At 52.1% G+C, this 16,405-nt stretch overlaps 1 protein-coding gene and 3 non-coding genes across 4 annotated transcripts; all 4 read right to left on the reverse strand.

The window, feature by feature from the left end:
• Window positions 1-1,167: 1,167 nt before the first annotated feature.
• Window positions 1,168-6,572, reverse strand: LOC135282322 (somatomedin-B and thrombospondin type-1 domain-containing protein-like). Its single transcript, XM_064391956.1, has 5 exons — window positions 6,338-6,572; window positions 5,938-6,132; window positions 4,621-4,699; window positions 3,788-4,069; window positions 1,168-3,286 (listed from the first exon to the last, which is right to left on the reverse strand). The coding sequence occupies exons 1-5, from the start codon at window positions 6,570-6,572 to the stop codon at window positions 3,169-3,171; spliced, it is 909 nt and encodes a 302-aa protein (XP_064248026.1). The 3' UTR covers window positions 1,168-3,168.
• A 5,425-nt stretch (window positions 6,573-11,997) lies between these two features.
• Window positions 11,998-12,088, reverse strand: LOC135282353 (small nucleolar SNORD12/SNORD106). Its single transcript, XR_010348565.1, has one exon. It is a non-coding gene; the product is annotated as a small nucleolar SNORD12/SNORD106 (small nucleolar RNA).
• Window positions 12,089-12,909: 821 nt separating this feature from the next.
• On the reverse strand, window positions 12,910-13,000 carry LOC135282354 (small nucleolar SNORD12/SNORD106). Its single transcript, XR_010348566.1, has one exon. It is a non-coding gene; the product is annotated as a small nucleolar SNORD12/SNORD106 (small nucleolar RNA).
• Window positions 13,001-13,658: 658 nt separating this feature from the next.
• Window positions 13,659-13,743, reverse strand: LOC135282355 (small nucleolar SNORD12/SNORD106). Its single transcript, XR_010348567.1, has one exon. It is a non-coding gene; the product is annotated as a small nucleolar SNORD12/SNORD106 (small nucleolar RNA).
• Between the last annotated feature and the right edge of the window lie 2,662 nt (window positions 13,744-16,405).

Raw genomic sequence — 16,405 nt, forward strand, 5'->3', positions numbered from 1 at the left:
TTTTCCTTACAGCTTCTAGGAAATCAGTCTGAGAAGCTTTGCTAAGGTTCAGTCGTCCAGCTGCAGCCCTGACACAAACACAAACCGTGTGCTGACAGTTTCCATCACAGACCCCCAGCAGTGGGGCCAGGGGTGCAGGCTGCTACCAACACCCTGTCCTGGGGGAAGCTTCTCCAGGCACCGGCAGCACCTGGGGTTCACCTTCACCTAGTGAAACATGAATCACTGCTGTCTGATTAGAGATGATCTTCCCAGTACTTTCCTGACTACATCATGCTGTTTTGACACACCAGTTCAAGAGCTGTCACTTTAATTATAAGAATGAGTGGTGATGCAGAAAACCAGCAGTAGCAGCAACAACAACGAAAAAAAAATTACAAATCCCCAACTGCTAGAACCAGAGCTGTAATGAGATCAGGGGAGAGGCTGGAGGAGCTGCACGTAGATGCAGGACAGGATGAGCACCCAGAGCATCTTCCTGAGGGCCCTGCACAGGAGTGGAGAGGTTTGACAGCTGAGAAGAGGAAAGAGAAGAGGAGCTGCAGTCTCGGGGGTTTGTAAGAGGCCAGGAGCTGAACGGGGTCCCAGCCTTGCCACCCTGCTGCAGCTGGCACTGCTGTGAGACATCAAAGTGCTGAGCCTGATATCGAATTATGCACATTTTCAGATAAGGCCAGGTAGCAATAATGAACATTTGCTGCTCAAACCTTTTGGGGGATGAGTGTTCTTTTTAAAATAAATGGGGGGGAAAAAAGAGGAAAAAAAAGAGAAAGTCAGTGATCTTATTATTTAAAGACTCAAAATACTCAAAATTAAGAATAAAGAACAAAAAATGTTTTGAAAGCTAGAGATAATAGAATAGTCTCAGTTATGGAGAAGTATTGCTAACTCCTACCATTCCAGCAGAATATGCTCAACTCGTAAAAGGAACAGTTTGTCATTAGAACAACACAGCTATATAAGAAAATTAAATTTTTTGTTGTTCTTTTTCTTTACCTTTGGCTCTATTTCTGGGCATATTTTATGTCTTGTTTCTAAATGTGCAAGGGCTCTTTCCTTATGGAAGGAAGCAGATCCTCCTTCAGATGAAAGCAATCCCACGTACCAGGACACTCAGGGAGCTGATGGACCTATGAAGATACCATGTAAAAATGGTCTTTACACACCTTCTGTTTCAAATGCAGAAGAAAACAGTTTAATCCCAGGCTGGAAATTACAGGATTAGGGTGAGGAAAAGCACAATTCCCCCATGGCCTCTCTCTTTCCCCATCATGTCAATGAAAGATTTCTCTACAAAAGAAAATCACATGGGTTCTTCAGCAGGTTGTAAAAGGATCTGGATTTTTTTTTCTTGACTTTCCATCATTAAAAATTGAGATCCTTGGCTGGAGAGCAGGAGGAAGTGTAGCAACATCAGCTGAGCTTAATTTTGCTTTTGCATAAATCCGACCCGAGGCGCTCTGCGCTATTTGCTGGTTTTGTGTGGAGCTGGCAGGTGCAGGTGGGGCAGCTCTGGGAGCCCAGCAGGAGCCCCATGCAGGGCAGACCCTGCTCCTGTGGGAGCCCTGTGCAGGACAGACCCAGCTCCTGTGGGAGCACAGGAATCCCGTGCAGGACAGACCCAGCTCCTGTGGGAGCACAGGAATCCCGTGCAGGACAGACCCAGCTCCTGGCTGTGCTGGGGATTCCTCTGTTGCTGGTACCAGGGTGGAAGGTTCTGGCGTTGTCATGGGAACAGCTGGCATCCTCGGGAACAGCCTCTCCTCCAGCCCAGCTCCTCACACTACAAAGGCATTCCCCAGCAGTATTGTGCCTTGGATTTCCAAAGTTTCATTTTGTCCAAAACCCAGGTAGTAGAAACTACTATAATGATGAGTGGTGATAAAACTCCTAAAGGGAAAGGCAGGACGCAGTATGCGTCAACACCGTGAGCTGATTTTCATTTGAAGGGAAAGGGATCTGACAACTTCATCTCCTTCTTCTACCCAAAAGGCTCACTCGTGCTCTCTGTCACACACTTCCCCCAGGAATTTACCAACAGGATCTGTTTGTACAGTCACACAAGGTGTGGAGGTGAAGCCAGCACACTGCACAGCCCTTTTTAGGATGTGCTGATGCAGAGACATTCGCAATGTCTTGTGTCATCCAGTCTGCGCAGAAACACAGCTGCTGTGAGGGTCCCTTGGGGGCTAAATCTTTCATACTCCTGCATCTCCAGGCCACAGGAACCAGCCAGCTGGCTCTGCTGCAGCCAGCCCCAGCCACTCACCTGGCTGTGACAAATGGGATGACCTCGATCTCACTCTGCAGTGAGCTCCTGTCTGAACTAGTTAGGTTAAGAAGCTAAAGAGATGGCACCACAGAGATTAATCAAACAGACAGACATTGGGAGAATATCTCCAGTCTCCATTATTTTCATTTATAGAAAAGTATGAATATTAGTAAGCAGAATATAAGGAAAATATTTCAAGTATTTCTCAGTCAAAAGCACATGGCTATAGCCAGCACTCCTGGCACAGCTGAGCTGAATTCCTATTCAGAGCCCCAGGACTGCATTGCATTTTGGGCCAACTCAGAGATGTTCCTTGAAACTCCAGTCCAAGGGCCAGTTTGTCCCTATTCTCACAGATTTGACAAGCACATTTCTAAGTTCTGTCATTACCTCAACAGCACGACCAACCTGCTGTAAGACTGAGGGCTAAATGAAATTATGAGACCAGGGAGGATGAAAATAGAGGGAACAGACACACAAGCACAAGCAGGAAGTATCCACAAAGTGCTGCTGCCACAAAAAGAAGGCACTTGGATTAATTTATTTTGCATTGTTGATTCTTCATTAAGATTTTTTTTTTTAAGAATAATTAAACCTGGCTTCTTATGGCCTTTTTTGTTTGATTTGTTATTTGGTAAATTCTCGTTCCTTTCAAGAAATGAGGAATGGCAAGAGGTCATCAAGGTCAGACAAGATTCTCTCAGGATAAAAAGAGATCGTCACTTCCCAGCCTGATTTCCTTGGAAACTCAGGAGCACACACAGACAGGATTCCAGGTGCCCCAGCAACCTCTGGAAAAGCAGGGAAAGCAAAGCCTCTGCCACAGAGAAGTCATTGCCTTGGCTGGGGCTCCTGCTGCTGCCGCACACCGGGCTTGCTGGGACTGCCAGGAGAGGTCAGATGAACAGGAAGCTGTGAGCAGAAGGGCAGGAACAAGTGTCCAGCTGGCGAATTCTCCTCCAGGTTCCCTTGCACCGATGGTTCCCCACCGCCTGCCAGTGCAACAGCTGATTTCTGAAACACAGTCATTACAGGTGAGAGAAAACGAGCTGCACCTCCACTGCAGGGCAGCCACCACCAGGTACAATAGGGCTTAAACCACCCAGTAAATCCCACTTAGTCTGATAACACCCGTTTTTACTCCATGGGCCCGATTCTGCCTCTCTACCACTGTAAAGCAGCAGCAGCAGCCACAGTGAGGCTGTGCTAATGTGGAGTAAAACCCAACAGTGACAGGAACAGACGTTTTTCTCTAGCACTTCGCCCCTTCCCAGATTTTATCATTCAGTGGCCTAGGGAAATTTCTCAGTCAGTGTCTCCCAGCCCTGGCCTCTGGAGAAGCACAGCTTCCACAGCTGGATCAACTCTTGCCCTGTGCAGAGAGCTGCCCACAGATAGCCCAAAGACCCCCCGTTTCTCCAGAGAGCCGCATGCAGTGCACTGTGACCCCGGAACAAGCGGCCCAAGGGAGAAGAACGACAAATTGAGCAGGCAAAGAGGAAGAAGAGCTCTCACCGGTGGCTGCCGGAGCCGTCGCCGCGGCAGTGCTGCCGCAGGGGGTGCAGGGCTGGCTGCTGGCACTCCACGCACACCGTGCGGCCCTCGCGGAGCTCGCGCGTCCAGCGGCTGTGCCAGGGCTGCCTGTGCCACGGCTGCCTGTGCCAGGGCTGCCCATGCCAGGGCTGCCTGTGCCACGGCTGCCTGTGCCAGGGCTGCCTGTGCCACGGCTGCCTGTGCCACGGCTGCCTGTGCCCGCAGCCCGGCGCCAGGGCCACCAGCTGGAACTCCACACAGTACCTGCAACCCAACAGCACGCTCAGCTCAAACACCAGGGCAGGCCTGCCCGGGGCTGCCAGGGCAGCACTCACCTGCAGGACCACAGACCACTGACTAGGAAAAACCAAACCAAACCAAACAATCCCCCCACCCAAGGTCATTAAGAGCAGAACATGTCATGTACCTGCATTTTGACAAGGTTAAAAAGGGAATAAAACTACTCTGATGAGTAGTTTTATTAAACTCTCTGCTGAGAGTCTTATTAAAGTAGTTAACTACTTTATTTTCAGCTAACATATAAAAAGTATCAGATATGACTAGCATCTGTTTTTACCAATAGGGACACAGACTGGTCAAGCATTTGACTAATCTAATTCTAAGTCTGGAATCCACCTGCTGAGCCACATTTCCTCTGTGGTCTCCTCTCAGTTACTCAGAATGGATTTTGTAGAGCAGGTTGTGATGGGAGCTAAGATCTGGTCTGTAAAGGTTTTCCTCGTGATGCTCTCCCCTCTGCAACCAGACTCTGCAGGTGGAGTACAGCTGAGTCCCTGAGCTGAGCCTCAACTTACCCTGCCCTTTCACTGCCGTCAGCTGCAGCTCTTTTCTTCCTGGCTTTTCCAAACCCTCCCGCAGTTATTAATGCTGGGACTGTGGATACCAAAGAGAAAGGGTACAGAGCCTCAGTGGCAATGCTGCTCTAAGGCTCATTACGTCTGCAAAACAGAAAAGATTGGCTTTTAATGTCATCAGGTTTTAGCTTTAGCACGAGACAAAAACAATTCTTTGTATTTTCTTACTATCTGTCACTGACAACCATTCCACTGAGAAGAGAATCTGCACAGCTGCCAGATTTTTGCCTGAGCAGAGGAACACCCAAAGACAGAGGGGGAGGCAACATCTGCTTAATGCCAGCTGTCAACAGGTTTGAAGAGGTCACTTGGAGCTGACATCCAGACTGGGCAGATTTTGACCCTAAAACACCAACCAAAATTGCAAGCAATTCTTCTAAAAAATCAGTAAAGGCGTTCCATGAAAACCTGATTTGAACAAACTAAACCCAGACTTTTTCTCCAGAAATTACCTAGAGTTCTCCCTTGCCTGCACTCTGCTGCAGTGCAGAGGTGTATCTCAGCATGGAGAGGTATCACTCCTTTGCAACTTTTTGCAGGTAAGTCATTAAATAAATAAATAATTATATATATAGTAATAAAGAAACATATAATAATAAATATATAGTATAATATATATAATATATATTATATATAGTAGTATATATTTCTTATAATATATATAATATACATTATATAATATATAATATATAATATAAAATATATTAATAGATCAATTATATATTTTGTATAATTATACATATTATATAAAATTATATATAATTATATAATCTATTAAAATAATTAATTAGTAACAGTTAATATTATAAATATATTAATAAGTAAATTTATAATAAATATATATCATATTTATTATATATTTATTTATTTATTATATATAGATTTTATATATATATATATAAAAATTTTTTTCTGAAAGTGTGTAACAGCCACTTACAGAAGTTTAAACAGACACAAATCTGCCAATCTCACCAAAATTTCCAAAGATTTGCACTTGTATAAGTGAGAGCACAGCAGACCTGTAACATCTCACTTTTGAGACACAGTGGATCACAGCAAATGGTAGGCACCACTTCCACCAGTGCTGGGAAGGACGTGCCTAAGCTCCTCTGTGAAGAGCTCAGCTCTCAGTTAGCCCAGGCAGGCCCATGGCAAACATTCCATTATCTAAATCAATTCTTCAGAGGAAGAAACAGCTCTGGGGACCCAGAGCAGAGTCCTCCCCACGAGTATCCAGACACTTTCCAGGGCACTCACTGAGGGACTGCTGGCACTCTGCTCCCTGCCGAGTCCAGTACTCCACGCAGCCGGCCCTCTGCTCCAGAGCAGGACACGCTTCCCCGCCGTTGCTGGGCTCCTGGACGATGTGCCGCGTCCGGACACGATAGGTTGTCTTGCAAGGCTCTGCACAGCCGCTCCAGGCACTCCACTGAGATACCACGCAGGGGATAACTGGAGCAACAAAACAAACGGGGATGAGGAGTGCCATAGGAACGATGCCAGCGAAATGCCTGCCGCACAAATAACACTTTCTGACATAGCTCAGTACATCCGTCCTTATTTCAGAGCTGTCCGTAGCTGTCTCGGGCAGCTCTCAGCAGCTCTCCAGGCTCCCCCGCCTCCCCACAGGCGGTGCCCGCGGGCCGCAGCGGCTCACCCGGGCAGGCCCGGCCGTAGTCGTGGCAGCAGTCCAGGCTGCGGGCACACGCCTGGTCGCAGTAGCAGGGCCCGGCGGAGCCGTCGGGCCGCCGGCCGGAGCTCAGGCAGGCGCGGTCGCGGCCGGGGCAGCAGAGCCCGCGGGCGGCGCAGCCCGGGGCGCCGCGGGGCAGCGCCGGCGGCAGCGGCAGCAGCAGCGGCAGCAGCGCCGGCAGCCAGCGGGCGCGCCTGGCCATGGCCCCGGCTGGCTGCCCGGCCCCGCTCGCTGCCAGGCCCGGCCCTGCCCGGCCCCGCTCGCTGCCCCGCTCGCTGCCCTGCCCTGACCGGCCCGGCCCTGCCCGGCCCCGCTCGCTGCCCTGCCCTGCCCTGCCCTGCCCTGCCCGGCCCGGCCCGGCCCGGCCCCGCTCGCTGCCAGGCCCGGCCCGGCCGGGGCGCGGTCCCGGCGGCGGGAGGTGCCGCTCGCTGTGCTCGCTCCGCTGCCCCTCTCTATGGACTCACCAAACCAAAACTCTTCAGCGCTGGCTGCTGGCGTTTGCCCACCAGATTATCGTCACATTATCATCAAAAGCAGATGATAGAGGAGACCAACTTTTTTTGCCGGATTTGACTCCACATACCTCAGGAGCCATTAAAAATGGAAAGTATTTTGCTGCCAGTACAGCAGCTCCTAAGGACAATGATCTGGCTGGCTATGCTACCTCTCTACAAAATTACCCTGAATTTTCTTCTTAATTCGAAATGCAAGAAGCTTAGAGAGATTACAGCCACTCCTGTGAATTATTTAGCTATTCAGTACAAAGCAAAGGGCTTTACTGTAACTTTTTAATCAAAAAGGCTTGCTCTAAAATATTGATCACAACAGATGTTATACCTTGCTGAACACTGAACTGGGATTTATAAAATCCACCCACTGACTTTTTTTTTCTTTTTTTTTCTAAGTGATTATGCTATTGTACTAAGACTGGGTATGGACAGTGTTCCTATTTCAGGGAAACTGCAGTCAGCACGTACAATTTTGGAGGCATGGGCACAGAGGAGACCTGGCACCGCATCAGCTTGGGCATAACATGGTAAAATGTTCAGAAAATATAAGAAATAGAACGTTAGCTGCTTTGTATGTCACTAGATGTCTGCAGCAAAGAACAGGCATCTCATTTTCTTGGCAGTGGTCAGATATTGTCAGCTTGGGAACTGCACGCGTGGCAAATCCTTCATTGAGCTAGAGGCATAAAGGCTGGGAGAGGGAAGAGAAGAGCACTAGAAATCGGTAGCTGTGGGGTCTAGGAAGCAGGAATTTAACGATACCGTGTTAATTGCTGCCTCTGCCAATGAGTCACTTGCTGTGTGACCTCGGGTAAGTCATTTAAGCAGCGCAGGTCTCGGTCTGGGCAGGAAGGACACTCACAGGGAGATTGCATTGCGCGGCTGATTCGCTCACACGAGCCAGAGGCGGGCGCGGCTCTTGCGCAATTCCCGGCGGAGCAGGAACGAGCCCGGTCCCGGTCCGGCACCCGGCAGGAACGAGCCCGGTCCGGGTCCGGCCCTCGGCAGGAACGAGCGCGGTCCCGGTCCGGCCCTCGGCAGGAACGAGCCCGGTCCCGGTCCGGCACCCGGCAGGAACGAGCCCGGTCCCGGTCCGGCACCCGGCAGGAACGAGCCCGGTCCCGGTCCGGCACCCGGCAGGAACGAGCGCGGTCCCGGTCCGGCACCCGGCAGGAACGAGCGCGGTCCCGGTCCGGCACCCGGCAGGAACGAGCGCGGTCCCGGTCCGGCACCCGGCAGGAACGAGCCCGGTCCCGGTCCGGCACTCAGGCTGCCGTGCTCCACATGCCCTGCCTACAGCTGAGGTAGAGGAACACCTTCATGCTATTCGGAGATACACAGACTGAATGAAAATTAGCTTCAGAAAGCTATGGGTCCACATAAATACTGCAACTTTGACTGGCCCTGTGTTGTTAGGAAAATTGGATCTCGGTCCACGCAGTCAAAATATGCCTGGGTCTTTGGGAATACAAATGTTAAAACTCTCCCTGTGTATGAAAATTTCTATTAAAAGCAACATCAGACAGAGAAATAATCTGCACTATTTTTCTCTCAAATGCTCATGGCACCGAGAAACAGATCTGTTTGAGAAAAGTAAACATTTGCTGAAGCATACCAGCCCAGCGAGTGACTGCAGGCTGCAGTTTAGAAAGTTGCACAAGTACCAGCAGCGAGGTGTGCTCCTGCGGAGCTGGGCCTGCCCGGGCAGGGCAGGGCAGGAGCAGCTGCTGACCCCATCTCCCCCTTCAAACCATCAGCAGACAAACCCGGGAGCTGACCAGGGCCAGCACAAGTCCGGGTGCTTTGAATTCAGAGTTAAACCTCCTCATCCCCACCTCTTGCCAAAGCACTGCGGTGAGATTTTCTAACGGGGTTGTCTATGCCCCATGGCTGCTACAGCCCAAGCCGTGTCTGTACCGGCTCCCCATGCCCCAGAGCTTCTGTCACGGCCGCTCTGGGGGCACCGCGGCAGACTGGGGGGCTCTGGGGGCACCGCGGCGGCTCCGGGGCTCCGGCTGCCCGCGGGCCGGGCCGGGCCGCCCTGAGGGGCAGCAGCGGCGGCACAGCGCCCCCTGCCGGCCGCGCACAGCGCCCCCTGCCGGCCGCAGGTCCGCCAGTGCCCAAACCCCTGTCCCCAGGTACCCAAACCCTGTCCCCAGTGCCCAAACCCCTGTCCCCAGGTACCCAAACCCTGTCCCCAGTGCCCAAACCCCTGTCCCCAGGTACCCAAACCCTGTCCCCAGTGCCCAAACCCCTGTCCCCAGGTACCCAAACCCTGTCCCCAGTGCCCAAACCCTGTCCCCAGGTACCCAAACCCTGTCCCCAGTGCCCAAACCCCTGTCCCCAGGTACCCAAACCCTGTCCCCAGTGCCCAAACCCTGTCCCCAGGTACCCAAACCCTGTCCCCAGTGCCCAAACCCCTGTCCCCAGTGCCCAAACCCTGTCCCCAGGTACCCAAACCCTGTCCCCAGTGCCCAAACCCCTGTCCCCAGTGCCCAAACCCCTGTCCCCAGGTACCCAAACCCTGTCCCCAGTGCCCAAACCCCTGTACCCAAACCCCTGTCCCCAGTGCCCAAACCCCTGTCCCCAGTGCCCAAACCCCTGTCCCCAGGTACCCAATGCCTGCCCCAAGTGCCCAAACCCCTGTCCCCGGTGCCCAAACCATCCCTCCAGCATTCAGGGGTTGCCTGGGATTAACCTACCAACCAGGGTAATTAGTAACCTACCAAGTTTTAAACTTTATCCTGATGCATATATGCAATAGCAGCAAAGCTTGAAACCCGATCTGAGCAACTGTTCTTGCAGAGGCAATAAAACATGCCAAGAACATGTTTCAGCTGCATCTGTCTCTCCAGCTCCCACTGCACAAGCACTCTCTCCTCCCTACAGAATGTTTGCTGGTAGGTCTGTTCATTACATTAATGGAAGTAATTGTATTAGCAGAGTTCTGGTCCCTCAGCAGTAAGCAGTTTTAGGAGATCAGGCTGCTTAGATTAATTGAATAAGAAAAATCTCTACTCAATTTAATTGAAGACTGCTTTGAATGTTGAATAGTAGCTGATTTTCCATCATTGCTGTTTCCTACCAAGCATATGTGCCAAAAGCCACCATCAGCTCAGACACCTCAAGTTCCATCCCAGAACCACTGGAACTGATTTAATCATGCAGAAGCTGAGCACAGACTGCCCCTTTCCCCAGACCTGCAGCACAGCAGCAGCCACAAGCCTCAGCCAAGCACTTGTGCTCCAGGGTATGTGGAGCCCTGCTGCCATGAGACGTCTTGGCCTGAGGCAGCAGGCAGCTCCAGCACCACAGCAGCACACTGGTGCTGTGCCCCCTGCTTCCCAAACCACTGAGATCCAGGAACATGCTGTCAAACATGGGTCAAGAGAATTTCAGTTACCAGCCAAACTCAGTCGCCATCAAGATTTTATTAAAACCAGGCTTCCAACAGGACAGAAACGCTGTGCTGCAGCACCCCTGACACGCCTTGCCCTGTTCACAGGCTGCCAGGGATACACCACTGGCAGGGGAGAACCACGCCCTGACTCCCTTCCTCACACACAAGGCCACCCTCCCACACCTGCCAGCTGCTCCAGGAGAGGCCTCCTTGCCTTTCCTCACTGTGAGCTGCCAGGCAGGGAATGCAGCCCCTGCAGACAAAGCACCTAACTGCATTAAACATGCAGCCAGTTCCAGAATCCATTCCAGTTACACGCCTTGTACCCCGGGGACAGAAAATGTAACACCCTCCATCTAAGCTGGCAGGACACGAATTCATCACTGCTGACAGCTCTGGGGGGTCAGAGCTATTGCAGGGTATGGGAATGCTGGGGCTTGAATGAGGATGCCAGGCAGCAGCATGGGAGCAGCACCATCCATCTTAAGCAGAACACTGAAACTCCAGCAGGGCCCAGGACAACTTTTTATAAATCTCAACCTGTAAAGAGAACAGACAACATTTTGTCTATCCACTGTACCACAAACAGCAAATACACAGCTTTAAAATCCACCCCAGCCCACATAAAAACCACAGACAATGGCTGCTCTGTAAAGAGAAGTTTCCTCCTTGCCAGGCACCCCAACAGGATGAACTCAAACTGCACTGCGGGAGCTTTTAGAGCAGGACCTGACAGGAACTAACAGAGCAGAGTGACAGAGAAACATTCAGTCAGCTCAAGCAGCTCCACCATTTGAACTGAGTCCTTGCTCCCTTTTGCTCCTGCTCTTGGGAGACTTCAGCCTTCCTGGAGACAGAGCAGCTGCTCTCAACAGCACCATGAGGCTGGAACTGGACGAGCCAGTGGCAACAGCTGTTGATCTGATGAAGTTCTGTTAAGCACATTTTCTAAAAAAATAGTGAAATGCTAATCAGACAGGCAAGTATTCAGATGTCACATAGTTTATCTTCAAGTAACAAAAAGAACACCAAAAGCAATTCCTCTCTTGCAAACACTGCTGAAAACATGTGTTTGCAAGAGACTTCATCCACTTCTCAAGACATTGAGAACCTCCCACTGGGGGGAGTGAATCCAAAAACTGTAAAGAACAAAAGATCCTGGACTCTGCAGGAAGTACCTTGTTTTAACTCTGCTTAAGTAGGGCAAAACAAAAACATTGCATTTATGCCCTTGAATTTGAATTGAAACCTTTCAGACCTCTCTGACCTTAATTTGAGATCTTTGGAAAGAACTTCAACTAACAGGAACTTCCCTGCAGGAAAATGGATTTTTTTTTAACAGGGCTACTCAGGTTTCAGCACTTACAAGGGCCCCTTCTGCAATACTAATCCCCACTCTGCCAAACATCCAGGGACTTTAACTTGTAAAGGCACTGCAGAAGAAACTTCCTTGGAAAAAGGCATTTTTCTTTATTAAAGCCAGTGAACATAGATCAATTAAAAACTTACCATTCTCCCCTGACAAAGGGGCACACATGGTGGAGCAAACCAGACAGTGTCCTCATCCACACCTCTTCCATCGTCAGCTGCAGCCTGAACTTCAGGTCTCCCCAAGGCTCAATCCCCCACTTCTGCCTTCACAGTGCCCTGGGGGTAAAAGCAAAGGCAACTGTCAGCACCAGACCCCGTCAGGGTGTGGGACACAGCAGCTTTTCCCTGCTGGTGCATCAGACATGATCTGGCTTGAACAGCAAGAAATCAACACTGTCGCTCTGATGGGGAAAAAATTCAGTCATCACTTACACCAGCATGTCCCTAGGAGCTGTGGCTGCACACCCACTGCAGCTGTGCCACACTCCCACGTGCCCTGGCAGAGCCACAGGCACCAGGAGCTAACAGAGCAACTGGCAGAGCCATGCCCACACTGGCAATCCTTGGCACTCCCTGAACCTGGCCAGCAAGGGCCAGGGAGCAGAGCCCTGCCAGCAGCACCTCCCACAGGGACACTCCAGCCAGGGGCTGCCCACCACCCTCGATGCACAGTGCCCTTCAAGTGAGCCCTCGGAACACAGGGCAGCAGGGAAGCAAACAGGACAGAGCTGTAAGCCACCATGCTGGTCCAGCTCAGCACACACAGGGCAGCTTGCAGCTTCCTGGTCTGCTGATTGCTATTCACTTTGGACATGATGGAACAAGAGGCCCAAAGGACCTCAAAGCAATGCTTCTGCAGGAGGAAAATCCCCCTACTCAGTTCTACAAAACCTAGGCTAACACTCAGCAGTATGGTCTCTAGGGATAAACTGGAAGCAACTCCCTTGCAGAAAGGTATTTCTTCCCCTTCCCTCCCCCCCCTTCTCCTTTATAAATTTAATCAAATGTGATTCACACTTATTTCAAAGACTTACCATTATTTATTAGGGATTCAGGCATGGTGGAGCAAATCAAACAACTGCCCACACCACACACCTCCTCACTGTCAATTGCAGCCTGAACTTCAGGTCTCCCCAAGGCTCAATCCCCCACTTCTGCCTTCACAGTGCCCTGGGGGTAAAGACAAAGGGAACCATCAGCATCGCAGCCCCAGTGTTCTGGGCATCTCTTAACACCAGGGTGTGGGACACAGATTCCCTGCTGGTGCATCAGACATGATCTGGCTTGAACAGCAAGAAATCAACACTGTCGCTCTGATGGGGAAAAAATTCAGTCATCACTTACACCAGCATGTCCCTAGGAGCTGTGGCTGCACACCCACTGCAGCTGTGCCACACTCCCACCTTCCCTGGCAGAACTACAGACAATGAGGGAGTTAATGTAAATTCTTCCCCCAAAACGTGGCTGGTTGGCATGCTCTGCAATTACACAGGACAGGGAAATATTCCCAAAAAAATAACAGCAATGGATGGGTGTTCTAGAGCAGTTTAAAACAGCCAAGACATTTAACAGAAGAAGAGGCATCAGGAAGGGATTAACAGGTTACTGCTGCCTCTTGCAGGCCCGGTGTGGTGCCCACGTGCGGCTCCCGCTCCCGCCGGCAGGCGCCGCGCTGCCCGAGGCACCGGCCGGGAGCACACGGCCCCGGGCCCTGCAGGACCGACCCACCCTGGCAATGCGGGCCCAAGTAACTCAGTAACTCCTCTGAAAGAGCAAATTTTAACGCGTGCGTTTTTAATTCGGCACGGAGCAGGTATTTTGCAGACTTACCGCCTGGCCCCCGCAGAGGCTCGGGCCCGCCGGCGCACGCCGGGGAAGCGCCCTCATCGCCGGCCTGGCTCCGGGCACGGGGCTCCGCAGGCGCCTCGGGCTCCGCCGCCCTACGGGGAAACAAAGCACAGTGAGCACCGGGAGCAGCGGACAGCCAGCACCGGCCCGCGGCCGCTCCGCTGGTGCATCAGACACGACCTGGCTTGGAAAGCGATGGTCAACACTGCCGCTCTGACGGGGAAAGAGTCATCACCTCCACCAGCGAGCGCCGGGGAGCTCCGCGTGAGCCGGGCGGGGAGCGCGGCCGGAGCCCGCTGAGGCGCCGCGGAGCAGGCCCGGGCCGAGCGGGAGCGGGCGCTCACAGGGCGCGGCGGCTGCCTCAGCGGACGGGCGGCCACGGAGCCGCCTCCAGCCGCCCGCAGAGCCCCGGCCCACCCCGGGGAAGGGGCAGAGGGGAACCCCCAACACTCCCGGCCCCACCGGACCCTGCACTCACCTCGGCCGATCCGGAGCAAGAGGCCGCGGAGCCCCGAGCGAGGGAATTTATGGGCTCCGCAGGCCCCGCCCCGGGCCCGCCCCGCTGCCCGCGCCGAGGGGCCGCCATCGCCGCCGTGCGGGGCGGGGCCCGCGGAGCCGCTGCTGCTCCGGCAGGAGCAGGGGGCCGGGCCGGGCTCCAGGGGCTGGGCTGGGCTCCCGGGGAGGGGCCGGGCTCCCGGGGAGGGGCTGGGCTCCCGGGGAAGGGCCGCCCGCCCGCCCGCCCTAGGCCGCCGCCATTTGGCGGTGCCGCGCCGCATGGCGGGCCCGGCTGCGCCGTGGCCGGGGGCGGGCGGAGCGGCAGGACCCGGGCTGTGGGTGCGTTTGGTATCCTTTACCGGCATCGGCGAGCGTGGCTTTGGACACTTAATTTTCTTTTACAAACGAAACCAAAAAACAACGGTTAAGAGATATTCGGTGGCTTGGCGCAAGGCTCGTGCGCTGCAGGGCTCCGCAGAGCCCGTGCTGGCAGCCCGCCCAGCCCTGGCTCCGCTCGGGGCTGGCTCGGGGCACCTGCCCCTGGCGGGGCACACTGCACAGGTCTGTAGGTGCTGTAGACACGTAAATCATGTTGCGTTAAAGAGTTTGCCACTGAGTAACGCCAGGAAAGAAAGGATGACGTGAGAAAGCAAAGGATGTGTATTGGGTGAGAAGAGCCCGGTTTGCAAGCCAAGCACCGCCGCCAGTGGTGGTTGTGTGGCGCAAAGCTCGGCCTGGGCAGGGAGTGGCGGCACTGGGAGCGCGGGCAGATGCCGGCCCTGGGCCTCCCGAGCAGCAGCGAGTGCAGCTCCGTGCCCAGCCCAGCCGTGCCCCCCGGGCAGGCTCGCACTGCTGCCTCTGGAACAACCCTCAAGAGATGGGTGGAAATGGAGGCACAGGGGCAGGGAGAGGAACGAAGCCGGAAGCCTTTACAGCAGCTGGGCCTAAGCGCAGCAGAGGAAGAGCTGTGTCCTGCAGGAAGAAGCTCTGGCCCAGACTGGCTCAGAATCCTGTCATGGCTCCATGCTTCATTTTTTTCTGCTTGTGAAATACACATGCTTAATTCAGCTCCTGTTAAAATGCTTTTTCCAAATTAAGTGTGTTTGTAGGCAAATAAATTTTGAAAGCAGCTTATCAAACAGGACTTGTGGAATAAATCTCAATGCTGTTAAACCAAGTACCAGAACACCAAGAGATGAAAAGACAATCAAAGGAAGGACATTTTAAGAGGATTACAGGGAAAACTAATCTTGTTACACTGCAAACCCCTGTCACATGCACAACACAAAAGGAACTGTAAACGTGATTTGTGTTCCCTAGCTTGGCAAAGAAGGGAAAGTGGGGAGGTCTGAGATAGTCAACAGCTGCAGCAGAACTTAGTATTAAATTTATTCAATTCTATGTTTGGGTTTTATTCTCCTTGGCAAAACCAGGTGGAAAATATCTTTAGCTAAATGAGTTCTTCAGCTCAGCCAGGCTCCTTGAACTCAGGAAGTTTCTCAAGAGGCAGCAAAAGTCTCCAGTCCCAGCTCTCCTTGTTCCCCTGCAGTGCAGCAGAGCTTTGGTAGCCCACAGCCCATCCCAGGACATCAGGGGACACTCCTGTGCCCTGCCCAGCCTCACAGGCACACCCAGGGTTAGGGTAAATGGCAAAAAGACACACTTATTTCTTTTTAAAGTACACAGCCCCAAAGAATGTATTTGTATTCTCTGCCAGCCCTCACAGGGATTCTGTCAGCATCTCCCATGTGCCAGCACAGAACCATTATTTCCTCTGGGCAGGGGAGACAGGAAAAGATGAGATGTTCTTGAATTGCTAAACAAGGCCTTGTTAGATTAAATGTTTCACGTGCCATCCTCTTAACTGCTACGTTGTTATATTCAGGGTTCTTTTAAAATCAGAACTGACTATGAAGAAATCCAAACTCTGGTTGGGATACAACCTCTGCTTTCCCAACATAATAACTTAAACCACAAGATCCGATGCCTACAATATTCTTGACATTTCTAATACAGATTGTGATTTTCCGGCAGATAGACTTTATTTTTAAAAAAGCCATCAAGAAAGCCATTAAAAGATCTTCCTCAACTGTCAGGTCAGCAGCTTCACTGTGACAGTCAAAATAAAAGTCAGCACAAATTTAAGGGTGGCTGGATAAACAGCTTCATGAGCTTCTGCCAAATCACACACACTGTCCTTTTAGAATAGGAAAAATCCCAAAGACAAAATTCACACGATGGATTACTGCTATGGCTTCAGGCTGCTTCCCATTCCCATTCAACTCTCCTACAGAGCCTTTTATAAGAGTTAAATGGTGTATTTTAGCTATCTTGCAGGTTAATATTCCCCAAAAAATTTGGCACAAATTCTTTCAGATCTTAATCCTGAAACCAAGACTGATGGATCACAGA

This window comes from Passer domesticus, chromosome 16, assembly GCF_036417665.1.
Source record: "Passer domesticus isolate bPasDom1 chromosome 16, bPasDom1.hap1, whole genome shotgun sequence".
Classification (NCBI taxonomy): Eukaryota; Metazoa; Chordata; class Aves; order Passeriformes; family Passeridae; genus Passer; species Passer domesticus.